This window comes from Helianthus annuus, chromosome 1 (genome assembly GCF_002127325.2).
Source record: "Helianthus annuus cultivar XRQ/B chromosome 1, HanXRQr2.0-SUNRISE, whole genome shotgun sequence".
Taxonomy (NCBI): Eukaryota; Viridiplantae; Streptophyta; class Magnoliopsida; order Asterales; family Asteraceae; genus Helianthus; species Helianthus annuus.
This window is the reverse complement of record NC_035433.2, coordinates 73,653,877-73,680,320: the sequence shown is the minus strand read 5'-3', so window position 1 is coordinate 73,680,320 and position 26,444 is coordinate 73,653,877. Positions and strand designations below refer to the sequence as shown.

General features: G+C 36.0%; 3 protein-coding genes and 1 non-coding gene across 4 annotated transcripts; 1 reads left to right on the top strand and 3 right to left on the bottom strand.

The window, feature by feature from the left end:
- Positions 1–859: 859 nt before the first annotated feature.
- Positions 860–4,965, bottom strand: LOC110869021 (pentatricopeptide repeat-containing protein At2g30100, chloroplastic). The gene is made up of 2 exons (XM_022118316.2): positions 3,903–4,965; positions 860–1,826 (listed from the first exon to the last, which is right to left on the bottom strand). The coding sequence occupies exons 1-2, from the start codon at positions 4,629–4,631 to the stop codon at positions 1,053–1,055; spliced, it is 1,503 nt and encodes a 500-aa protein (XP_021974008.1). The 5' UTR covers positions 4,632–4,965; the 3' UTR covers positions 860–1,052.
- Positions 4,966–15,176: 10,211 nt separating this feature from the next.
- On the bottom strand, positions 15,177–15,249 carry TRNAE-CUC. The gene has a single exon. It is a non-coding gene; the product is annotated as a tRNA-Glu (tRNA).
- A 3,139-nt stretch (positions 15,250–18,388) lies between these two features.
- On the bottom strand, positions 18,389–18,916 carry LOC110909253. Its single transcript, XM_022154314.1, has one exon. The coding sequence runs from the start codon at positions 18,914–18,916 to the stop codon at positions 18,389–18,391; it is 528 nt and encodes a 175-aa protein (XP_022010006.1).
- Positions 18,917–21,368: 2,452 nt separating this feature from the next.
- Positions 21,369–22,250, top strand: LOC110909350. Its single transcript, XM_022154394.1, has one exon. It carries the CDS (start codon positions 21,369–21,371, stop codon positions 22,248–22,250), a length of 882 nt encoding a protein of 293 aa, XP_022010086.1.
- Positions 22,251–26,444: the final 4,194 nt, after the last annotated feature.

Genomic DNA, 26,444 nt, shown 5'->3' with positions numbered 1-26,444 from the left:
TAACGCTAGGTGGTGTGGTATAAAGCCCACATGAGCTTTATAATGCCACATCAACGCCACAAAAGCGAGATGCTTTATCGTTAACTTGCATGGTGTGAGATAACGTCCCTTTTAAACAGTATAAAAAAAAAAAGAAAAAGGAGATCAAAAGGAGGAAAATCTGGTTGGTGGGAATGAAGCGCCACATAAGCGAGAGGCTTTATCGTTAACTTGAGTGGTGGGAGATAATGCCCCTTTTAAACGGTATAAAAAAAAGAAAAAGGAAATCAAAAAGAGGAAAATCTGATTGGTGGGAATGAATGGGCCCCACATGCATAACCCTTTGGCGCTCGTTAAAGAGATGGAGCCCCTCCATAGCGACCCCCCCCCCCCTGGCGCCTAGTAAATGGGGAGAGGGGCGCTATGGAAGCTGATTTGACAGGGGTGCGAGACAACACTGGGTGGTCTAACAAAGATGCCGTTGACTTTTGACCAAACTTAAACTGATTGGTAGTGACCAAACTACAAGGGGTCTGGGTCTGTTGACCTTCAGCCGGCCAAAGTTTCTATTAATAAAGGTATCTAAGTCCGTCGTTTTCTTGTAGTTTGACTTAACCATATTGTCGTCGATAGAGTAGTGAATATAAAACAAAATTTCTTTAGCGACCCCTGATTAAAATTTTCTAGTTCCGCATATGGGTATTCACGGCTTCAGCATACCAGAAAGTTTTAGATCAATGCATAGCATGATTCTATGGGTATTCACTGCTTACCTGTAAAAGTTTAGATTGATGCATAGCAAGATTCTTGATCCAAAATGTATGAGAATTTGAACAAAAATTCTTGAACTTGCCCAATAACATTCAATACAATGTACCGGAGCATATGACAATCATTGATCCAAATTGAAACAACTTCGACAAATCGAATCATAAGATACACATTGGAACATATATCAACATCTTAACTACAACCGACACGAATTATTAGCTCTATACACATTATACATATACATACATATACATGATGACAATATCACCTTGCACTACAAAAGTCACTTACAGTTTACAAATTTAAAGCATTTTGATCACCCAAAGCTTATACTTCTTTATATACATATATATAAGACATGGTCCAGTCAAACCCGCATCCGATAACTGCTTGCAAAGGTTAAAATAAACTTCCACATTTCCGGTTTGGTTAATTCTTCTCCTTAACCCCTGCAAAACCGCAGCCCGATCAAGAAATTCGGGATACACACCCAAAGCAAGCATCTTAGATACCGTTTCGGCTGCATCTTCATAATGAGAACCTTTGATATAACCCCGTAATAACCACGTTAACGTTTTCTTTTTATTTAATAAACTCGTGACCTCCATTCTCGTAAGCAGTCGTGAAATAGATTTTACTTCTTTTTGTGACGCACAAATGGCTAACACGATGTCGTAAAGGTTTGCGTCGGGTTCTTTTCCGATTAACTTCATTTTCCATAATTGTTGTTCGGCTTCGGGCCCGCGGCCCGCACAGATGTACATGGCTAAAAGACGTTCGTAAACCACCCCGTGAAATGACGGTCCGCCCTCTTCGATCACCCAATTGGATAAGCGGACCCCGTCTGATAGAAGGGTGGTTTGGTAATTTTGGATGAGGAGTGTGTCTTCTGCGTCTAGGTTTGAAATTAAACCGGTTTTTGTGAAGGATTTTAACTTGCGTAAAGCTTTGCTGAATTCGTTGAGTTCTTTGACGACAGCCGTCATGGCGATTAGATAGCTGTAAACCTCTGGTTTTAGATTGGATTCTTTAATTTCGATTACGAGCTTAATTGCATCTCTGTAACTACCATCCTCCTGATAAAAAAAAGATGGCACAAGTCAAATAAATAGCCATTAAAGAGTAAAAATAAAAATCAAGTGAACCAAATAAACACTACGGATACTTTACAATGCGTACTAACGGGTTCAAATGTAACATTAAATCAAAGCTTTGCAAAAAAGGGAAAAATGTAGCGTTATTTTGAATCAATTTAACGATCAGTTTCAATATTATGAATTCAAAACCATGTTAAGTCACGCCTCGTGTTGTTTCCTTAGTTATACATCGCAATTACAACCTGATTCGAGATAGGCTAAATCTCCAACTACAAAGGTAAAAACCTAAGTTGATAAACAAAAAAATCGATACGAAAAAAAAAACATCGATATGAACTCCTGAACCCTTAATCTCTATGTTATTATAAAGACAAAAAGGTAAACACGTCCCACAATTAGCTCCTCTATTTCTGTTGACTGACTAATTGAGTTGACTTGCTCTGTGGATACGCATCAGTTTCCTTAGTCAAATATGGGTATTATGTTATTTAAATGTCACGGAATGGCAATATACCTATTACCTAAGTTGTCAGCGGTCCGCTTTCATAATGATAATAACGTCAGATATATACTTTCTTGAAATGGGCTAGTTTGGTAAATTCATGGACAATCAACCGGTATAGCCGGTAAAAAAGATGACATGGCAAGCCACCTGGCAGGCTTTATACTTTTCTCAGTTTCTGAAAAGAACTAACCTAGTAATAAAATAATAAACCACTTCATTATAAAAGCATAGTTACCAAAATGGACCAGCAGCCTAAGTACGTTGCTATCCTATGGAAACTTATACGAATATGATCAAGGGTATTAGTTTATTAGTTTTAATTTTTTTTATTAATCCACAATTAAGCTACGTACCATTATGGAGGGACGGTTAGAAGCAGCCTCTCTATTCCTACGGGGTAGAGGTAAGGCTGTCTACATCTTACCCTCCTCAGACCCTACCTTTGCTTTGCTTTGCTATTGGTGGGATTTACCGAGTATGATGATGATGATGACCATTATGGAGGGACGGCTATCTCACCAAGCAATGTTACTAGAGTCACATCTTTCTGAGGACATGGTCCAAGATAGGACTTCGTGGAGGCGTAGGATTAGGGTTAAGGACTTCTAGAGGATATTGCAGGAAGGTCTTAGGTGTATTTTAGGACTTAAGTTTTTCTTATTCTTTAAATGACTTAACCGGTGATTGACTTCTTGTGTACATGCCTGAATGATGTTCTATGCTATTACACACGATTTACATTATACTGTGTCAATCTGATCACTAGCTTGGTGTAGGTGACTTCTTTTTTCTATATTCTTTGACTTGATGTGTTGGTTTGCTGTTCGTTTTGGAGCCGGGGGTCTCTTCTGGAAGCAGCCTCTCTATCCCCAGGGATAGAGGCAAGGTCTGTCTACATCCCACCCTCCCCAGACCCTATGAGTAGCATCGCTATTTGTGGGATTTACTGGGTATGGTTGTTGTTGTTGTTGTTTTATTTTTATAACTCTCAATAAACTATCATTCTTGTGTCCTATCAAACCACAAGTATCCTACCTAAGAGGCTATGCAGTTAATGCGGTAAAAATCGGATATTGGTCAAGGACCAATATTTAAAATATCAGTTATCGCGGTGGGATATCAGTAATTTATATATATATATATAGCAATTCAACACTAAAAATTCAATATACTCTCCTAATTAACCCTTTTCAACTTGCAAAACACTAACAATCGTAGGAAGTAGGAACTGATTAAGACTTGAAACACTAACATTTAGCACTGACAATTAACAATTAAAACTTAGAACTCTTAATAGCAGCAATAAGAAGAAAGACGAATGGTAGAACTAAGAAGAAATGTATTGATATCGGGAAAATCGGTGATATCGGTCAATATCGCCGATAATATCGGTACCGATATTCTGACCAATATTTGACACCGATATTTTACATGGAGACCGATAATTGCTATATCACCGATATTAACTACATAGCTAAGAAGATTAATTGCACACAAGAGATTAAACTATATAAACATAAACGATCAAGAAAACATAATTTAAAACTTACCATCATCTTCCAAGCAAGATATCCGGTGGGCCCCCCTTTACGTCCACGTTGTTCACCCTCTTCACGCCCAATCCCCCTCCTCAAAACCTCTTTCACAAACAAAACACCCGCATCTTTCTCACCCAAATCCCAATACAACGATATCACCTTCTCAATCATACTAAAATTCGGTTTCAACCCGACACACTCCATATTCACAAGAAGATCAATCACATCCTCAATCTCATGCTTCCCTTCAATCAACTTCTTAACCCAACCACACATCAACGACACCATAAGCTCCATCGTTTCCTCATCGACCTTATTCTCCTTCTTCAACCACTCGAAAACCTCTAACGCACACCACGAATCCCTACCCTCTTGAACAAAATACACCAACACTAGCTGCAACTCTCTAGCAGACAACCTAGAATTCATTTCCTCAAGAACATCAGACGGTTCTCTTGTCATCGTCTCTAACGCCTCAATCGCCTCGAAAAAACCCTCACTCATTTCATCCTCATCATCACTTGTCACAACACTATCCAACTCTACCGCCTTACAACACCTAAATTCACCATTATACATAATATTTCTCATACTATTATACATAATATTTCTGTTCTTGATTGAAACCCTAGAGCAAGAACTAACAAAACTGATTCCATAAACTTTTGGGGGTGTGAAATTAGGGCTTTTATTAACAGAAACTAAATTCATAAAAGAAACAAGATTATAAACAGAACCCATTTGCAAGAACAAGTAAAAGAAAGAAACAAGAGAGAATTTACTCAATTTAGGGTCAAAGTTGGAGGGAAAACCATGGAATTGAGAACGGAAATGGCGGCAGGAATTGTGGGTGTTGATTAAGGGTGAAGGATAAGCAATAAGGGGAAGATTGTGAGGCAAAAAACCGATGATTTGACTAAAAAGATTGGATTTTTTTAGTGGAATGAATTTGTGTGGTATGAAGATTGGCGATTGAATGGAATTTTTGGTTTGTTGAAGATAAAAATAAAAGGTTGTAGGTGGGTAAGACGACAATTTTCGAATGTGACACCACACCGCATATTTGTTCGGTCATCGCAAGTACAATTAGAAGATAAGGTTTGTAGACTACTAAATCATCACTTAGGCGATGTGTATTCATAAAGCCCTTTTGGGGGCGTTATGCGACATATGGCATGCCACGTCACTTCGGGGCGTTATGCAATTTGAGGCCGTAGTCATAAAGTCTCTGTGTAATCATTACTCATTTTTTATTTTTTTATTTTTTTAATTCATTTGTAAGCGTCGAAGGTTGGCGTTTCGGGTTCACCCGACTCGTTTGTTTTGGACCTCTTTGATGGCCGTGTGTTTCCCGAACGACCACTCGGAGTAGATACGGTGGCCCATTTGGGGCTATGGCGAAGGATTTGCCAACACCTCATGTACGGGAAATGGCCATTAGCCTCCGTATACTCGACCAATACCGCTTGCGTAATGTCTTCATCGTTACTTCCACTTTTCCATCCGGAAAACAAGCGTTGGTACACGGTTTGAAAGTTTGTAAAAAAAAAATGAAAGAGATGAGAGTGTTTGAGTGTGTGTGGTAAAAAAAAATAGGAGAGGAGGTAATGATTTAAAGGAAAGTTTGAAAAATAAATTGATTTTTTTTTTATTAAAATGACCGCTTACAAACGTTCAAAAAAATCAAGTCACCAATTCAAAACGCCGTGATTATTATCGCGCTTTCAAAATTTTTTTGGGCATAGCGCCCTTTGTATTGGTGTGCATGCCGCCATCTCGGCGCTATGGGTAGTGGTCGCGCCCCACTACGTATGCTCTTAGGTTGGTTGGTGAGTCTAGTATAAAGTCTCGAACGGCTTGGTGGGTATGGCCCCGTCCTCCACCCCGGCGCTGCCACCGGTCATCGTCCCTCCACCACGCCCCCCTTCCGTCCCGTCCTCTTCGTCCTTTCTTCGCCGTTTGCGACGGAGCAAACAGGTGGCCCTCCCTCGGCGACGCCCGTCCTCCCACGCCGGCCCCCCGTCTTCATCCCGTCACCCATACCGTGTAACCATGTTATATAGGGGCTTTAAAGCTCCCCTTTAAGTTGAATGCAATGATTTAAATGTCTTAATCTTGATTACCTAGTTATTTGTTTTTTTTATTTTATATATTTTTTAATTTATATACATTTTTCTTTAAAACAAATTAAAAAATCATACTTTCAATAAAATAAAACAAAATTTTAAAAACATAATTTCAATAAAATAATTAAAAGATTACAAACTACTTAAAAATAAAAAAAAAACTACAAAGTTACTTGAAAAACAACCAACTTAAAAATAAAAATAAAAACCTTTTCAGTCGTCCACATTTTGAGGAAGTGGGTTGGGTTTCGGGTATGTTTTGGGTTTAGGAAAAAAATGGTGGTGCGGAATGGCATCCAAAAAAACGGGGAAGCGGTGGTGGCGTTGTCTGATGAGGGGAGGTTGGGGTGCTAGGTGGCATCGGATAATACCCAATCTCACCTGTTCGCGGGTCTCTTCGGTATCGTTCTTCTTGCTCGTTGTTTGCTAAATTACCACAAACGAATTGTTGGGGTCCCACGCGTTTTGATTGTTGGGAAACATTATGTGAGTATGATACAGTTTATAAGTTTTATAGAGAATAGATGAAGATTTGAGTAAAACAGATAGGATATATATATAACGTGTAAAATTTTAAAACTAAAAGTTAATTTTTTATTTTTTTTTTAAATTGTTACTGGTGCAAACAGTCAAATGAGGGGGGCCACAAGAAATCAAGTCGTTGGCGCTCGTTGGTACGCTAGCGAAACATCAATGGCGCCCCCTGTGGCGCTGAGGAAGTAGAGGTGGGGCGCCAAAGGGCGCTATTATTGTTGATTTGGCCAGGGGCGGTATACCACACCCCTGGCCTTTGAAACTTTTTTTATATACTTTTGTAGGTCGCTAGGTCAACCATTGTGTTCATGGTTCATCACAAAATCGTAAAAATCGTTTGAATCGATCATTGGTTCGGTTTCTGCATTTTAAGAAGCTGATTTAAAAGTTAGCAATTTCATACTTGGATAGTCAGACAAAAGCAAACAACGGACGAAGTATAAATTGGTCCAACTTAAAGAAGACATAACTTGAGATACGTTTGAAGTGACAAAAAAATCTTAAAGAATCATATATGGGGCAAACCGTCATCATTTGACGGACCCGAATCTATCATCCGGTGTCAAATATTTTTACTTTATTTTAGCAATCTTTCTTTGTTATGTAAAACATGTGAAATGTTGTAAAACAATGGTCTATTAGCTACTAATATATAAGTATATAAACATGAGAACAAAACTATAAAATAATGTAGAGAATAGAACATGGAGAATTCTTATTCATTATTCAATCTTCACCATATACAAATGCTTCTATATATTTAGGCATATACATTAATACAAAAGAAAATGAAGAGATATGAGTTATGTATGTGGAGAGTCACCATATAAATGACTCATTCATAACACTCCCCCTTGACTATCCACATACTTTTAATATGTTTGGTGCTACTGCCTCGTTAAAAACCTTGCTAGGAAAACCCAATGGGACAAAACCTCAGCTAAGGGAAAAAGAGTGCAGCATGTATTTTCTTATTCTGATACTTCTGGATCAGGTATGTTGCCTCGTTAAAAACCTTATTAAGAAAATCCAATGGGACAAAACTTAGTTAAGGGAAAAAGAGTGCAACTTAAAAAAAATCTCCCCCTCATTATAATATGTATCCTTTAAGTAACATGTGTCCATCTTCCTCGAATGTTACTCAAAACCTTTGTAGAATAATTTGTTGTTTGATGCCTTGAAGTGCAATATTTTATATTGAGTAATGTTGTAAAATCTTCTTGTGAGACTTCTAGTGCTTCCTCTTGCAAACAAATACCATAAGATCCACTACTATGTTGTGTTACATTCTTTACATCTACAAGACTAACGAAACTAATTTTCATAGGTTAGTAAAATATAAACACATATCATTCTTACCTTTAGGGTATCGACATATCTGCTTTACCATTCAAATGTCTCCTCATTGTACATGTGTTATATCATGTTGATAAATTCAAATAAGAAAAACATATTATGCATAGATAGAAAGAAATATTAATGCACAATTGCACTTTAGCCATGGTACTTTTGGAATAAGAATCCCTACTTTGGTAGGAGATGATAATAGTCATTTCTTATAAAAAAATGACTTAACAACCTTTAACATACTTTAAGGTTCAACTATGTCCATACTAAAATATCCAAACATCATCTTCTAGATGTACTTGAGGGATTAGCAAAATATGATTATATATATACTCGAACTGCAGTTCGAGTAATAATTAGACCGTGCTATGGTCATTCAAAAATTCTCCCTCTAAAAGCTCGATAATTTCTCTCAATGATGCCTAGAATCATTACTGTAAATTGCGATTATAGTGAACTTTTAAAAGTAGAATGTTCATAGAACATGGCTAATTTAATTAAACTTATATCCCTCTTTATGTGAATATCTCGAGTTGTACAACACTCGACCCAACTATTTTAGTCCATACGTATTTTGTCAACTTCATATAATACGTTCTTGCGGTTTTTACATCATTAATGCTTCTAGCATTATCAATCCATGAGGGAATTCTTTCCATCTGATCCAAATATGCATGTGCTTTCACTCTTTAGAAGTTTTGCTATATAAATTTTGCCCTTTTAACACATAGATATCTATATCATATGCAAAAATATCATGAACACTTACTTTTATCTCCAAAATCCATGTTGTACCATGTTTATACACTGTGTACATTGAGATGCTATAACAACCAGGTACGCATTTTCTATGTATGTTTATTGGAGTATTGGTGCATAATAATTACATCCATAAGGTGTTTCAATTAACCTCTTAAGCACTCAAATGCCTTAGGATACTCATGGGGAGTTCCAATTATATTCAATTCAATAACATATACAACATGTATATGTATTCAGATCTGAATTTACATAATAATCATAATATTCTCGAGAACTTATTTTATATGACTTAGTATCAAGTGATACATAACTTTCATAAGACGCGTGTCAATTTTCTTTTATATATTACCAGACTGATAAGATATTGGAAAATCAATGCATCCACCACGAGAGAATACGTTTTCTCATAATCAATCATAGGTCTTTGTGAAAATTCTTGTGTCACAAATTTTGACTTATATCACTTAATTTGATTTTCACTTGATTCACATAAAAGACACTTTTGTATCCATCATATTTTACAACTTTAGTTGTATGGACTGTTGGTCCAGAAGCTTTCCATTTCATTAGAGAACTAAACTCTGCCTTATTTGCGTCTTTCTATTTTGGTCAATCATTTCTTAATATTCATTCATATGCAGATCTTAAATCTTGATCCTCATCATTTTAATCATTTTAAGCGCTACATTATATACAAAAGTATAACGACGTCGATTTTTATTTCGATTCCATACATATCTTAGACATGATATAACTTATCGAGATCTCTTTATTTTCAGGTACCTGAGGTTCTTCTTGAACCATCATGTCTATTATCTCTTCAAGAGATCTTATTACTATAACCTCGACTTGACCATCTTAATTACTTGCTCCAATTTTCGAGGAATTTTATTATTGGAATCAAATAGTCTACCACGCTTTAGGCGTGTAATGGACTCATTACAAAAATATATTATTTCCTCTTGGGACACGAATATAATTGGAGCATAAGCAGTTGATTATGTGACTTACTTAGTCACTCTAATTAGGTCAGTGAACTTGTCTGGTAATTTGTTCTTTACTATTGATAAATGAATTATACTTTAAACTTCTAGTTCATAGTTTATAGTCTAAGGATCAAGATGACATGATAATTCATTTCACTTTTCACTTTCCAACTGCTTGTTATATCCCCCTAATGTTGGGAACATTCATTCACTAAAGTGAAAACCAATGAGCCATAAACGAATTTCTCACTAATGGCTTTAAGTATTTAATCATAGACGATTATTTATACCCAACATATTCTCAAATTTTTTAGAAGTCCCATCTTTGTGCGGTGTGGTGGATGAGTTTCAATATATGTCGCACAACCAAAATATTTGATGAGATATCTTTGGTTCCTGACCAAAAACCAACTGTATGGGGAGAACTATCACTTATTGGCTTGATGTGAACTGATGGTACTATATATAAAATTACATGTACCTAAATGAACTTTTGCTCCTCTCATGATTATCTCAACAATAACACTTATTCCAATGATTGTTAATAATTTGTGAATCAAATTCATTATTATCAAATAAATATACTAATCTGGATTAATATGCTTGCTGTCACATTAGCTAAGCCACAATCACACAAGATTCATGTTGTGGATTTGATAACCATTTAGACGATGCATCGATTTTAAAATACTAAATGGTATCATGTTTGTATATTTATTTCCGTTATCATTTCCAGAATATTTGGGGATTCACACGCTACTTTTGTTGATCAGTACTTAACTTCACTTAAGAGCAAACATGACATGTATAATTATCAAGATAATCTTCTGGTTCTTCGATACTTTTCACATCATCATTAATGACTCGGTGTGGTCTAACCGGTCATGCCAACTAACTAAATACTTATTATCCATAAACCTTTGGATTATGATCGCATATGTATTACTTGCACGTATGTAATACAAAATGTAAGATACAAGAGAATGTATTATAACTTCAAAGTTTAAACCATCATGTTATATGGTCATTCCTTAGTTTGCCACTTTTGGTGGTAGATCTCATTATGACTATTGTTACAATTCTAATAGTCGATCTCATCATGACTATCATTTCAATTATTGTAGTCGATCTCATTATAATTTCTAACGGTTGATCTCATTATCAACATGACCATCATTGTATTTTTCTCAGTGATCACAATGATCAATATATATTCATTTCATGGATCAAAGTAAAACCAAACAATTTTCACGGTTTCCATTATTTACTCGGACATATAAATCTAAATTCATTTAGAACCTTTTGTTTCTATTTAATGATATTGCTACCTTAGGATCATATTTGAGGTTTGACAAACAAAGTTTGTTTTATCCGATTTTCCTTATAAATAAACTTCTCTTTGTTGTTCGAGTCATATAATATTACCGGTCTAACATCTCACGACCATTTAAAACTTGATAATGAGATACATGGAGTATGACACTTTGGGTGTCAAATCTACGCATATTTCTCCTCTTTCATGAGAGTGACAATAAACCATTATCTGGTTTAATCGTTCCATTCAATGTTATCGATGCAAAGAAATGATAGCATATAGAATACAAGATGTAGATAGCAATAAATCATTCAATACATGATCTCATAGCATGTCATCATATAAAAACAACTTATAATAGGCCTTTATGAAATAAGAAACCTTTTCATCACTAATAAGCAAACGTATATAATTTATGTAATAACTTATCATGGTATAACCAATCATAAAGATATGATATAACCAATCACAAAGATATCTTATATATATTCGTTACTTACTTTGAAACTTAAACATATATCTCTTTCAAGTTCTCAGATCATTTATTATTTGAAAATTGGAATATTGATGAACTACATAGCGTACTCAATTTTTTCTTCTCAAATATTGATATTAAAAAAAAACTAATGACATCAAATAAACAATCTATATATTGCACATATGAATCATATAGCAATGGTCATTATTTTATACAAGCAATAATAATAGTTAATCAAAAATTAAATTATTAAACATTATGACATAGCCTAATAAATGCATGAGAAATACCGACATCGCTAGAAAGGGTTTCTCTAATAACAAATAATGATATCTAGCAATACGAATCAATTACATGAATTTCTTATATGCAAAATTTGTTATAAATGCTAGTATAACCCTAGTATAAATACCAAATGTTATTTTTATAATCATGCTATAACAATAATAATACATTGCATCATAGATTGTATACTTTATTTAAAACTAAATCACGTGATGTTTCCAATGAGCACTACACACATAACTCATTTATATCTAATTGTGTAAAAGTCCTTTGGCATGCTATATATTAACAATGACTAATGAAAACAATTAATTACGATCCACATTATAACTCATTTATATCTAATTGTGTAAAAGTCCTTTGGCATGCTATATATTAACAATAACTAATGAAAACAATTAATTACGATCCACATTAACATTACGGTCAACAAGCAAATAATTTCAGTTAAAGGAATAAAAAGGACTTCACTTGGGGTTTAACAGAAAAAGTGTATATATTATGTCCTTGATTGAGTAGTAAAACTTTATGAGATAAGACTAGTAAAACTTTATGAGATAAGATATTCTTTTCGATCAATTAAAAAGCATAAATTTTTTTAAATAAATTATCATGGTATAATTAATTATAGTGTAACAAAAAAAATATCTCACGTATACATATCTGTCATGTTAATTTGAAACTATGATTTTAACATATCATCATTTGTTTACTAGTAAATAAGCCCACCTTTTTTTTTTTTACTTTCTACAATAATAAATTATGTAGTTCCATATAATCGTAAACACTATAAATATAATATCTTACCATGCAAATATTTCAAATATTCATATATAACATCTATCTGATCCAACTTTATGAATAAGATACCAACTCATCAATATAATCAAAATCACCATAACAAGAAGCAAATTTAATTAAATCCAATTACTTGATGTATGCTCTTGTGTTTCTATGCAACCATCTAAATTCATTTTTTTTTACCACTGTGTTCATATATTCTTATCCAAGCACTAAAAATAAATTAAGAAGTAGCCTATATATTGTTCATTAAAATAATGAGTAGTACGGTATCTAATATGAATGGGTAATTTTTTTTTTAACTATATCTTTTATGTATGCACCGAAATCAATATTTTGGGGTATATGTCCTTAATTCATTTTTTTTCTTATCAATAAATTAAGATATACTAAATAACAAAATATCAATATTTTTTGCACTTAGAAATATATTATATAAAAAACTGAAACTTAAATAGTCTTCTAGAGATTGTAAATACAACGGTATAACGTCTCCATTATTTAAATAATCTTTTGAGATTGATATAAATTGAATCAAAACAGAGATTTAATTAAATAGTTAAGTAATCTTTGAATTCGTTGTCCCATACAACAAACTCGCATTTCTAAATTAAAATTCAATTCAAATCAATATAATATTATAATTCGTCAATGCATATCAACAGGATGTGTATATGTATTATGAGCAATAAGTTTTTATGTTGTTACCTTATTTGCCACTTGAGATAGGTTCGTGATTGCGGAATGGAACGCCCCGTCAAACAAGCGATGGGTGGGATGTTGGTGATAGCTGTTGTCAAGTGAGACTCGCAGTTGGTGGCTCCAGTATGCAATATTTACTTGAACAAAACAATAGAGAATCGCTACCGCTATGGTTTTTTTCAAGAAAAACACCGTCGTGCTGATAACGTGTTGTAAAACAATGGTCTATTAGCTACTAATATATAAGTATATAAACATGAGAACAAAACTATAAAATCATGTAGAGAATAGAACATGGAGAATTCTTATTCATTATTCAATCTTCATCATATACAAATGCTTCTATATATTTAGGCATATACATTAATACAAAAGAAAATGAAGAGATATGAGTTATGTATATGGAGAGTCACCATATAAATGACTCATTCATAACATGAAAATTGATTTTAGCAATCTTTATTAGTATATTATATGATAATAATACTACTAATGATATAAATATCACTTTGTCAAACTTAGTTAGTGGCTTACTACAAGCTAAAATATTATTACCTTGGTTTAAGGTTTAATATTAATTGATTTTACACCATTAGTTATAATATTAGTTGCCGTTTTAACCGGTAGCTTTCCTTTGACTCGAAAGGTGACCAACTCCTCCTTTAATTGTCTTACGAACCACTTTGAGTCAGTTAGTCAAGTCAAGCAAAAAATCAAGAACAACATCTATAAATTTTTAGATTTTCAAATGAAACATTGTATGTATGTTGAAAGGAGGAAAAGTTTGGAATTCATCTCATATAAACTTAATATATACTAAACTTTAACGAAAGTTGGTATTAGTGATTTCAAACTTATTACAAAATTAAACTATATAAATCAATCATACATGCGACTTTTGAAAATTAGACCCCAAACATCTAACTAAAGTCAAACCACATAAGGGTGTAAGGAGTGGTTAAACACTTTGGAGTGGCAAACTAAAAAATCAACCAATGAGAGTGTGCCACGTCAATTAGTGAAAAGTGTTTAAACTTTGGTGAAAAGTGTTGGCAATGGTTTAAACACTTGGTGAAGTGGTAAACTTTTTTAAAAAAAAAAAGGAAAAATGTGTGATTGGTTGAGAGATGGCATGGACCCCACCCCACAACACCCTCTCTCTCATACACTCCCTCTCTCTCTCCTGCTCCCTCACTCTCTCTCTTCTTCCCCGCGTCGGCAAGCGGTTGCCGCTCCATTTACCACACCGATCGGTAAAGGGGTTGGCGGCGGTGTTGCCGCTCGGCAAACCGACTTTGCCGCGCCCCTTTACCGACCACACCGTATACCCTAACCTCTATAATTAACTCTTGTTTAATTCATTCTAAGATACTTGGAAATTTCAAAACATTACACAAAAAGTTCAAACACGTTTTTAAAATAAATTATTTTGTTAGCATAGTAATGACTTTCGGGTAAAACTAACAAAAATATTCACTACGGTTAGAGTTGTTTACGAGCTATACTCGAGCCAATCCAAGTTCAACTCGTGTTTGAGCTAAAAAAGTAGGTATCAACTCAACTCGGATCGAAATGCTCAATCGAGCTAAAAACTTAAGCTCGAATTCGACTGGAAATAGCTCGGCTTGGCTTGGTTACCTTGTTTGGATAAGCTGCAAGTGAGTCACTTGAGTTATCTACTTATTGAGAGGAAATAACATTTGATTTGACTCGGTTACGATGTTTGGTTCGATCGAAAATTATACAATCAGGTGGGTTTCGACTACTGAGCTACTCAATCCTATTATCACACTTTAGTTTTATAATTGAAAGACGTATCTAAAAAATTGGAAATTAAAGAAAACTCAGGTTTACCTTAATAGGAAATTTTTACGAATTAAATTTTGTTTATACATTTTAATATTTCTATTAATAAAATAAAAATAACAAACCTACTTGTAAGTTGAAAAATTCCGTTGCCGGGACTTGAACCCGGGTCTCTCGGGTGAGAGCCGAGTATCCTAACCAACTAGACTACAACGGGTTGGTTAAATGTTCTGGTCTTTTTATTTTAATTATATACGATACTTGAAAAATGTGTCTTTTTTACTGGTTACTTTTTTTTTATTTCTCTACTTAATTTAAAAGTTTTCTTTGTTAAATGGGCAAATTCGTGACTTTTTGGTTGATTAATTTTTTTTTCTATGATATATTAAATTTCGATTAATGGTTACGAACCAATAGAAGTCATTTTTTACAGTTTTTTTTTTTTTTTAAATTAGTTTCAAGTATTTTCTTTAAATGTTACTTCATACTTTGTAGCATCTTTCATTGTTCAAATAATGTTAACTAGTGGATTGTCCGCGTATTGCGTCGGAAAGTTTGACCGGTATCGTTTTTGTTTGTTACGGTACCATAGAAGAAAAGTTAAACATAACCGCATATTTGGTTTATTCAAACAAACTAATAAACGCAGTTTATAAGAGTAAAATTAAATTAATTAACAAATTAAATGCGGCTAACACACAATTTAATTTATAACCTATGGAATATGCATATATTGAATATACTTTTTTTTGGAAGGCAAAGTTCATTAAAACAAACCAGCAAGGAGCTCGAAAGAGTACACAAAATCAAAACATAGAACAAACAAAATTAAGAAAAACATGACAAGGGGGAGCGACACCAGTTTTGCCAACGCAACGACTTGTGCTTTGTTCTGTTAACAATCCATGTGAAGATCTACGCGAAACAATCATCAATATGGAGTCGATATAGATGCTTTGCATCCTAAAAACTTTGTTATTCCGCGCATTCCAAATAAACCATAAAGTGGAATAGAGAATGGTTGTCTTTAGATTCAAAAGTTCTTTTGATCCTCCAGACTGAGCAGCAACATCAAAAAGCTCTTTCACATTATTTGCCGAGTACCATCTAACATCGCTCCACCACGAAACTCGACTCCAAACTTCAGCAGCCATGGGGCATTTAACAAACACATGGTCAGTAGTCTCATCCTCTAAACTGCAAAGAGGGCGATGGTATCCGGAATGTGAATTCCTCTACTAGCCAAGTTCGACCGAACATGAATCTTATTTAGCTTTAGCTTCCAACTAAAGTTTGACACCTTTAAAGGAACCCACTTACTCCACTGAAAGTTTTTAGTCTTTTCCACGTTTTCCAATTTTGACAACAACAATTTCCTCGCCGAGCTAACCGAAAAAATACCACTCGAGTCATGCACCCAATTCCACTTATCCTCGTCTGCCTCAAAGACGTAGCATTTTAACATTTCCAAACGTTTTTCCGTCTGTTTTTTCCCATTGAGTTCAATCAGCTATGTCGAAACACATGTTTTCATATGGTTAATGCATCACATAACGTTTGGATTAATCCATTCGATGTTTGCGATGTACCGCGCCGCAATGCGCGCGGGTCTTATTGCTAGTTTCTTCAAATTAAGAAAACTATAGCAATAGCCTACTCAGTAATTTTTTTTAAATATATTATCTTATGAAAAAGTTATAGCTGTTTGAAAATCAGGAGTGAAGTAGGTCCCTCAAACACCCTCTTAATAAGGTTCTTCTAAATAATACATAATTTAATAGAGAAAAATGTCTGGGAAGTCCCTGTGTTTGGTGAAATTTCACATATAGTTTTCAACTTTTTAAAAATTACACCTCTAATCCCTAACTTTTGCACTCTCATTTCTCAGATAGTCGCTAACGTGGATAAAGGTAAGTATTTTGTGTCAAATGAGTATGAAATGACTAAATCATCCTTACTAATAAATAAAACATAAAAAAACAATTAATCGTTTAAAAACCTACCCCACTTTGATCTTCTTCTTCATGTCAACCCAATCCCACCCCTAAAAGCTTCAATCACCCCCTTCATCAAGAGCTTCGGTTTTTAATATTAATAATTACCCCACTCAAAAATAATGATTTCAGGAACTATATAAACAACTTTGTAAAATTTATATAGTAAGCTTAGTTTATAAACATTAATGAAATCCCTGTCAAATTACAGATCTGCAAGTTCCTTATCAAACAATTGTGAAGTAGGAGTATGACAGAAAAACAATTACAGATCTAAGGATCAATATTGGTCACCATCGCCGGTTTGTTCCATTGCCGAAAAAACGATTTAGGCGACTAAAATTCAAGATTGGTTCGTAAACTTCAACGAGCCAGAGCAATTCCACTGGTTTGTACACTTCAACGAGTCGGAGCAAGACTTTTTAGTAAGAATGGTGGTTTCCTTCGGATGTGAAGTTTCTGGAGTTCAGTTTGTAGAGATAAAGGTGAATAACGAAATGCCGGTGAGGAGTTCAATAACATTTTTGAATTTTGTGTGATTGATGTGGTTAGGATCGAGATAAAAACTAGATTATTGCAGGTGCCGCCACTATATAGTTGATGTAGGTGGTGGTGCGAGTGATTGAAATCAAGGGTTAGTGGTGGTGCGGCTACTGTTGAGGTGGGGTGATTGAAATTGGGGTTTGTGGTGGCTGGATGATACAAAAGGGAGGTGGAAGTGGTGGGGTTAGTTGTGGTCGGAAAAGTGGTGCAAGGTGCAGGTGGTTATGTGAAGAAGAGAAAGAAAGGGGGTAAGGGTGGGGGTGGGGTAGGTTTTTATATGGTTAATTAAATTTTGAGTAAATTACGTTTTGGCCCCTGTGGTTATGTCAGTTTTACTATATTAGCCCAAAATAAGAATTTTTAACGTATCTGCCCCCAGTTCAGATTTAATAACTTCAAGAATGTTTTTCCGCGACCACTTTCAAGAGAAATCGATAATCTTACCCGCATCAATCTTAATCCTTTCCGAGACTTTGTAGTTTTTTCACATATCCATAGCATAAAGGTTGGGAAAGAGGTCTCTAAGAGGAGTTCTTCCAAACCAACCGTCCGTCCAAAAGCGAGTACTATTCCCGCTACCCACTTTCTTGTGAAAAAAATCCTAAGCCGAGACCCCAAAATCCAGAAAATCTCTATCAATTTTGGTGATGTTAAGCCAAGGGCCCTTGTAAACTGGGTTCGCGATTCTACTAATTCCTAGATCTTTAATATTATGAGAATTACAAACGATTTTTGCCCACAAGGAGGAGTCGTTATTAAAGATCTTCCACCACCACTTAGAAAGCAAGGCAAGGTTTTGGGCTTTTAAGTTGCACACGCCTAGACCCCTAATGACTTAGGAGTGGTAACCACGTCCCATGCTACCCAGTTCAGCTTCCGAGTATTATCGGTGCCACCCCACAAGAAGGAATGTCTAATCCTGTCAAGTTTATTGATGACTGTTATAGGCGCTTTGAATATAGACAAGTAGTAAAGTGGGATACTAGTCAAAACTGCATTAACCAAAGTGAGTCTACCGCCAAACGAAAGAAGATTAGCCTTCCATGAACTTAGCTTTGCGGAAAATTTATCAATAATCGGTTTCCATGCCTTACATAAGTTCAGATTTTCGCCAATAGAAAGCCCCAGATGAACACAAGGCAGATTTCCTTTGTCACGGTTTAAAACATTCGCCATCCCGGCAACCTCTCTATCCTCCACACCAATACCGAAGAGGCGGCTTTTATGAAAATTCACTTTAAGCCCCGAGATCAAGTGAAAGCATTTAAGGATTCGTTGCAGCCCAAGTAAAATATTTAACGACCAATCTCCCACAAAGACAACATCATCGGCGTAGGTAGACAACATCTTCTTTATTTTAATTTGATTAAAATATAAAAGATGTATTAATTATAGCCATTTATTGATTTACGGTAAAAGCTATTAAATAAATTGGATTGTTTTAACAAATTTATGGTAAAAGCCAGGGGTGGCAATCGTGTCGGGTTGATGGGTTACGGGTTGACAGGTTGAAATGTTTAACCCGAACCCGACCCATATTATTATTCGGGTCAAAGATTTCAACCCTAACCCGACCCATATTAATTTGGGTCAACCCGAACCCGACCCATTTAACCCATATTTTTAAATGAGTGATATAAGTTGACGATTTATAAACGAGTTGTTCGGTTTTAAGCGGGTTAACAATAACATGTTTAATGATGAGTATGCGTGTGATAAATAAATAATATAATGTGTCAAAATTAACATTATTATAATTAACCATGTAAAATAGAAACCAAAAAAACAAAAAGAAAAATATAAGAGATTTTTTATCTATATAGTTAAACGGGTTAATGGGTTAACCCGTTTTTATATGGGTCAAGCCGACCCCGACCCGTTTTTAATACGGGTCAACCAGAACCCAACCTGTTTTTTTAAACGGGTCGTGTTAGTCGACCCAAACCTATTTTTTTCATGTCAGGTTCGGGTCGGGTTAACGGGTCGTGTCAAGAATTGCCGCCCCTAGTAAAAGTTATTAAGCATTTACGGTAATATACTCAATCCCTATGCGATGAAGGGTTCCAACCGACTCAGGAAAGATCAATGGTACGTTGTTCCAGCTAGAAGAGGAAGGGATGACATGAATCAAGATCAACGTAACAAGGAGGTAATTTCGAAATTCTTTGTATCGAATCTTCCACCCAAGGCCTCGTCAGAGGATTAGAAGCATGTTTTCAGAGGTTATGCCGATTACGTTGGATCATATATTGCAAGAAAGCTTGACAGGTTAGGCAAGAAGTTCGGTTTTATTTCTTTTCGTAATGTTCGAGATGCAAAGAGATTGGAAGGGGAGATGCGTGATGTTTGAATGGGATCATACAAACTTTTCGTGGTTCTCGCTAGATTTGTGGACGGGGAAAGGGTTGAGGGTGGTGATAAGGGTCATACGGAGCTTCCGAAAGAAGGTGCTGTTCATGCAAACCCTTCTGTGGGAGAGCATGTAAACCCTAATTCGGATATTGGTGTTCAAGGTGGTGGAGGGGTCACAGGTAGGTCGTTTCGTGACGTTACTATTAATAAACATTTGGAGGAGATGTTGGATGTCATTAAGATTGATGATAACGTGGAGGCATTCCGGTCTTGGCATGAGATTGCGTTGTTTGAGAGGGTTAAGAATTTTAAAACTTTTTCAGGGCTTCACCCTTTGTTGATGAATGCGAAGTATGGGGATTGTGAGATTAAATACTTAGGTGGTTTTAGCGTTCTTTTGGTGTTTCGAGATGAGGTCGACTATGATCAGTTTCTGGGGAACATGGAGGTATGGGGATTTTTGTTTGATTCTCTTGTTAAATGGGAGGGAATATGGCCGTCGGACGAGAGGATTGTGTGGCTTCAGATACATGGGGTTCATTTGTAGTTGGCATTGGATGAAGTTTTTGAGTTGGTTGGTAATAGATATGGCAATGTGATTCAATCGTCGTGTGTGTCGGAAAAGGACGTGGATTTTTCCTATTCGTATGTAGGGGTTCTTTGCAATAAGGATAGTAGGATTTCTGACAAATTTGATTTGAGTTGGAAGGGTAGAACTTTTAGGGTTTGGGTGGATGAAGATATCGGGGAGTGGGTTCCGGACTGTGTGGTGGATACGGAAGACATGGAGTGCATCGAAAGAGACAGTTTCAGTGCACTGATTTCTTCTTCTGAACGGCTGGTGGAAGAGGAGGGGGTGGATTTGGAGATGGGTGAAATTGGAGGGGTGGATATGGATGTTAATTCGAAAATTAATGGGTCTGAAGATACGCCTAATTTGTCGGGTAATCAGGTGGAGAGTTATGAGAATATTATTGGTCTTAATGGTGCAGTAAATGGAAGGAAAAAATTCACGAAAAAGATTTTTTTTTAAAAACAGGGCTTCTTCTCCTGGAGTCCAAGAAAGGCCCAAAAAGAGGCCCAGGGAGAATGACAATTCTTCTGACCCATTTGAACTAGATAGATTAATTGGTATCATTAAGGAAGGCCCAAAATATGGGGAGGGGAATGTGGAGGATTCAAGTGGGTCACATGAGTATTGTACTCCTGATTTAAATGCAAGGGCCAGCTTGTCAGATGGGTTTGGAGGTTTGGGCAATGTTGTCGTTTAGAGTTCTGATGGGTGGGCTGCTGAATCGGTGGATGAGTATGTTAATAGGCAAGCGGAGATTGAAAAGGAAGCAGGTAATACGGGTGAACTTGGAAATCGACTGGGGGCAGAAACCTTCGATTTTATGCCTCAAGTTCGTGAATCTATAAGGAAGGAAGGGTTTCAAGGGGTGATCTCATGAATATTTTGTCACTGAATATTCGTGGATTGGGGGTTCAAAGGAAAGCTCAGTGGGTTAGGGATATAAGGTTACAGCAAGAGGTATGTTTTTTGATGCTTCAAGAGACTCAATATTCTGACTATAGTTCGATTGATTGGGGGCTTTCTTGGGGGAGAGGAAATTTTCGGGTAGAGACTGTTGAAGCTTCTGGTAGATCGGGTGGTTTAGTATCTTTGTGGGATGCCTCTGTTTTTTCGGTCTTGGATGTCAAGAAGTCTAGAAACTGTCTTTTGGTGGTGGGTTCAGTCAAAGGTAGCGGGGTATTTACGTATCTTCTGAAAGTTTACGCACCTCAAACTAGTGTTGGGAAGCGTTTATTATGGGCAGAGATCAAGGGTTTGGTGGGTTCAGGTATGCGTATGTGGATTTTGGCAGGTGATTTTAATTCAGTAAGGAATAGAGATGAATGGAGGAGCTCGAAGTTTAGTCAGTCGGCGGCTGATGAGTTTAATGAGTTTTTGGAATATACGAACCTTCATGAATATACTTTGAAAGGAAGGCGTTTCACTTTCGTTTCGGGTAATAAGATGGGTCGTATAGATAGAGTGTTTGTTAATTGGAATTTCATGATGGAGTGGCCTAACGCGGAGTATAGAGCTCTTGGTAGAGATAAATCAGATCATGGCCCGTTGATTTTGAAGGTAAATTTATTGAATTATGGGCCGAAGCCTTTCCATTTCTTTAATTCTTGGCTGGACAGAGTCAACTTCGATGGGTTAGTCCGTAAAGCGTTGGAGGAAGGAGTATTTATGGGGGCTCCGGATGTTCGTTTGATCAGTAAATTTAGAAGGTTGAGACATGTTATAGGGGAGTGGAAGGTCACGATTTTTGAGAGTTAAGCTGCAAAAAAGATGGTTATTGAATCGGAGTTACAACGGTTAGATGAGGTTTTAGAAGAAAAGGACCTTGATGAGGCCGAGTTATGGGTGTTAGAGGAGTCCAAGCGGCGGTTGCGTGAATTGGAATTAGTTCATCTTTCCGATCTTCGCCAAAAGGCGAGGTCCAGGTGGGCTTCAGAAGGAGATGATAACACGAGGTTTTTTCATGGCTTAATTAATAAAAGGCGTAGTGTGAACTTTATTCCAGGTTTGATGATTGATGGTGGGTGGGAAACGAAGCCAAGTTTGGTTAAGAGAGAGGTGTTACGCTTTTTTCGAGACAAGTATGTGGAACAAATTAAGGTGCGTCCGAAGCTGTGTTGTAACGGGTTAAAAACGCTTCAGCAATAAGAGGCGGATGGTTTGATTGGGGAGTTCACGGTGAAAGAAATTAAAGAGGCGGTTTGGGATTGCGGGGATGATAAAGCGCCAGGGCCGGACGGGTTCAATTTTAAGTTTATAAAGAGGTTTTGGGATTGCTTTGAAGATGATTTTGTGGGTATTTTGACTAATTTCTATGAAAAAGGGTCTTTCAGCCGGGGGGTTGGTTTGTCTTTTATAACTTTCATTCCCAAGAAGATAGAGCCGTCAGAGTTGGGCGATTATAGACCGATAAACTTGATAGGGGTGATGACGAAGGTGGTCTCCAAAGTTTTGGCGAATAGATTAAAAGTTGTTATGGATAGTGTTATCTCAGATTCTCAGTCAGAGTTTTTGTCAGGGAGGTATATTTTTGATGGACCGCTGATTTCTAATGAGGTTTATTCTTGGGCGCGGAAGATGGGGAAGGAAATTTTTTTGTTTAAGATTTATTGTAATAAAGCATATGATAATGTAAGCTGGGATTTTTTATTGTCGGTGCTAGAACGGATGGGGTTCCCACAGCGATGGTGTTCTTGGATTAGCGGTGTGTTGTCTGCTGCGAGATCGTCGATTCTGGTAAACGGGTCACCAACTTTTGAGTTTGATTGTCAGAAGGGTATTCGCCAAGGTTGTCACACCCCAACCGATGGCGGAAACATCGGGGCGCGGCACTGAGCGAAACAGATTGTCTCGAAGTTTCCATAACAATTATATTTACCAAATATTTTAAGTAACACGTCCCATACCATGTCATATAAGATAATAAAATTATTAGGGTACAAATCTAGGCAAATTGTTATGTTCCGACAACTCAGGTTTCATTAGTACAGAAAACTATTTGTTGGTCTCTAAGACTCTTTCCTAGCCTTGATTTCCAAGCAAATAGACACCTTAAGCACCTGTCACATACGTTTAAAATAAAAGTCAATACACATAGTGTAAAGGCGAGCATACGAGTTTGATAATAGCATATAGAGTTCGAAATAGTTTACGCATAACCAGCACGCACACTGAGTAAAACGAAGCATGTTATTATCGACATGAACCTATCGATACCAATGACTGCGGGTTGACTGTCCAAGGCAGCTCGTAATACATGATCACCACTGTAATCCATGCAAATAATTGTCCTTAACAATCCCCGCATGAGCGGGTGCTGAGTCCAAACTATACACTATTGTCGTTAAGGCAGGTAGACAGCATTCCATGTGTAGACATAACAAACAAGCATTCATTAAGTCACGTATAACATGCAGTAACGGTTAGCGTTTAAATATTGCGTAGTGTGTTCGATGTGATTTAGTATAAGTAATGTATGTAACACCCAAAAGTGCGTAAAGCAAAAAGGGGTCGAGTATACTCACAGCGGTTGAATGGATTGAAGGGAGCGCTTGAGAGTAGGGTTAGCCTAAATAGTTCGATAGCATAACGATAAGTTCCGCGTAAAATGATGCAAAGTGTATGTGGGTCGTACAGCTGGTCGATCGGATGGTAATCCAATCGGACAGCTGATCGCGCGAGTGGCAAGCCGTTCGGACGGCTCTGTGACAACCCTAAAAATTACAGGTATCCGTACAATTAATTTATATGTAATTAGTGCTTAATTACTGTGCTTGATTACAATTATGAATAAACTGCTTTCTGATTTCTGATACATACATATTCATACATCATACCTTATTACTGTCACTTTATTTATTACACACAAACAATAGTGACAAACTTGATGCACAAAAGCACAGTTAGCACAGTGAGCGGATAACCCAATAAACATGCTGACATTGCCAGCACTAGACATACATTGTCTCTGAGGCCAGTATGAGCCGGGAATAGATTACTACACTAGTAGGGAGTGTAGGGAGATGAGGATTATAAAACTGCGTCTCTAGGTGGTAGTTATAGTGACCGGGTGTGCCTAAAACATGCTTTGATTACAAAATTCTGCACTTTGTACAAAAATTCAGCATTTAACATAACTAGTAAAGTGCAAAAATTTGGTAAAACAATCCTAGACACTTTCCAAAGTGTTGGTAATTTATTGTGTCACTAAAAACAATATAAAAGACACTTTAATGCTTTATTTAACACTTTAACGGATCAACATCCAACCGAACAACCAGAGTTTACCTGGAACATAAAAATATTGCCAAAGACATTGTTTATACTTTTCTGAGCTAGTTAGGGTCCCCGAACACTCTAACACCCGTTATATTATAACACACATATTATACACTAACTAAATGCTTAAATCTTAACCAAGTCTTGTAACTAGATCATTGAAACCCAACTAAACCCAAACCCCCCTCCCAAAACCGGTTGTGAAGTGGGCCCTCCCCACTTGATTTTCTTGATTAAAATAATGGGTTGTGTTGGACAATTAGGAGCATTATATACAATGGTTAAAGGTGTAATATGGTTTATATAAGAACACAAGAGTTATGATCAACCTTCATTCACAAACCACAACATCAACCAACTTCTTTCTCTCCCTCCTCCTCTATTCTTGGCCCACCCCTAACCACCATACAACCATCATCATTCAACCTCCTTCAAACATTCCAAGCATACACAATGGTGCTAGAGATCATATAAGCAAGCTTGGTGTGTTCGGAAACTCAAGGACCACTCTAGTTTTCTTTTATCCACCACTTTTACGCTTTGAAACTCCCCTAGCCTTGTGCTAGTAGTAAGTGCCTCTAAACACCATCTTGTTCTTGTTTAAAGTGGTTAATAAGTGATTTAATGGTTAAAAGTTAAGAACACACAAGATCATAACATAAAGTCTTGAACATAAGTGATTAATGATGGATAAAGAGAAACTAGTTGTATAAATCTTGTGAAACTTGTCTAGTTGTGATTACTTGATGTTGTTTGTTGCTAGTAGTGGGATGGATCATCATCTAACCATACTAGATCATGTTCAAGAACATGAACTAGTAGTATGTTAGTGTAAAAGATGTAAAATATGATGAACCATTCCACTCATGAAACATGAACTTGTGTAAATGTAATTTTTTTTTTTTTTTTGTAAAATAAGGTTCTAAACTAGTAGATCTAAAGATCTACAAGTGGTTTTTCAGAAGAACCAAGCGAAAAGTGCAAGTCTTGTTGAAAACCCAGATCTTACATAAACTAAAAGCATTTAGTGAATAAACAAGTGTGTAAACACTTGTGTAAAAATGAAATTTCATGAAGAAACATTTTTGGTAAATTATGACAAGAAGTTGTTAAACTTCAAGATCTTTAAAAGTAAAGTTTTTAAGAAACCAATGTTATTTTTAAAAGATGACAAGATCCACTAAAAATGTTAGAAAGTTACTACATATTTTTACAAAACTTCCAAGTTCATGAGTTGGTGATTTAAACTAGTTTTGTCAAATTTGATGCTTAATATTATTGATTGATGATTGGTAAATTGCTTGATTAAATTTTTGAAAAGAAAATGATACGCTTGTAAGCGTGGACACCTCCAGTTACAGAGGAAACTCTGGCGAAATTTTTCCAGAAATATAACACTTAGAAATATTTTTGTGACAAGTGTTTATGAACATATTCTTAACTTGTTTTTCCAAATAAATTTCGCCATGATTTTTATTATAAAATAACCAAGTATTGGAGGTGGATTTTCGTAAATAAAACTTGTTAAATATATATTTAGAATATATATTTCATAATAAAACGCTTGTGTGATTATGTGATTATTTTGGTGAAATAGATATATTACCCTAAAAATAATATAACTCGAAAATATCATGAAACTACGACTCCAAAATAATACCAACGCTCTCACAA

Coding starts and splice junctions, on each gene's coding strand:
- LOC110869021 (XM_022118316.2), bottom strand. CDS start 4,631: ATGGGTTCTGTTTATAATCTTGTTTCTTTTATGAATTTAGTTTCTGTT. Junction 1,827..3,902: donor ATCTTGCTTGGAAGATGATG/GTAAGTTTTAAA, acceptor TTTTTTTATCAG/GAGGATGGTAGTTACAGAGA.
- LOC110909253 (XM_022154314.1), bottom strand. CDS start 18,916: ATGTTGTCTACCTACGCCGATGATGTTGTCTTTGTGGGAGATTGGTCG.
- LOC110909350 (XM_022154394.1), top strand. CDS start 21,369: ATGAATATTTTGTCACTGAATATTCGTGGATTGGGGGTTCAAAGGAAA.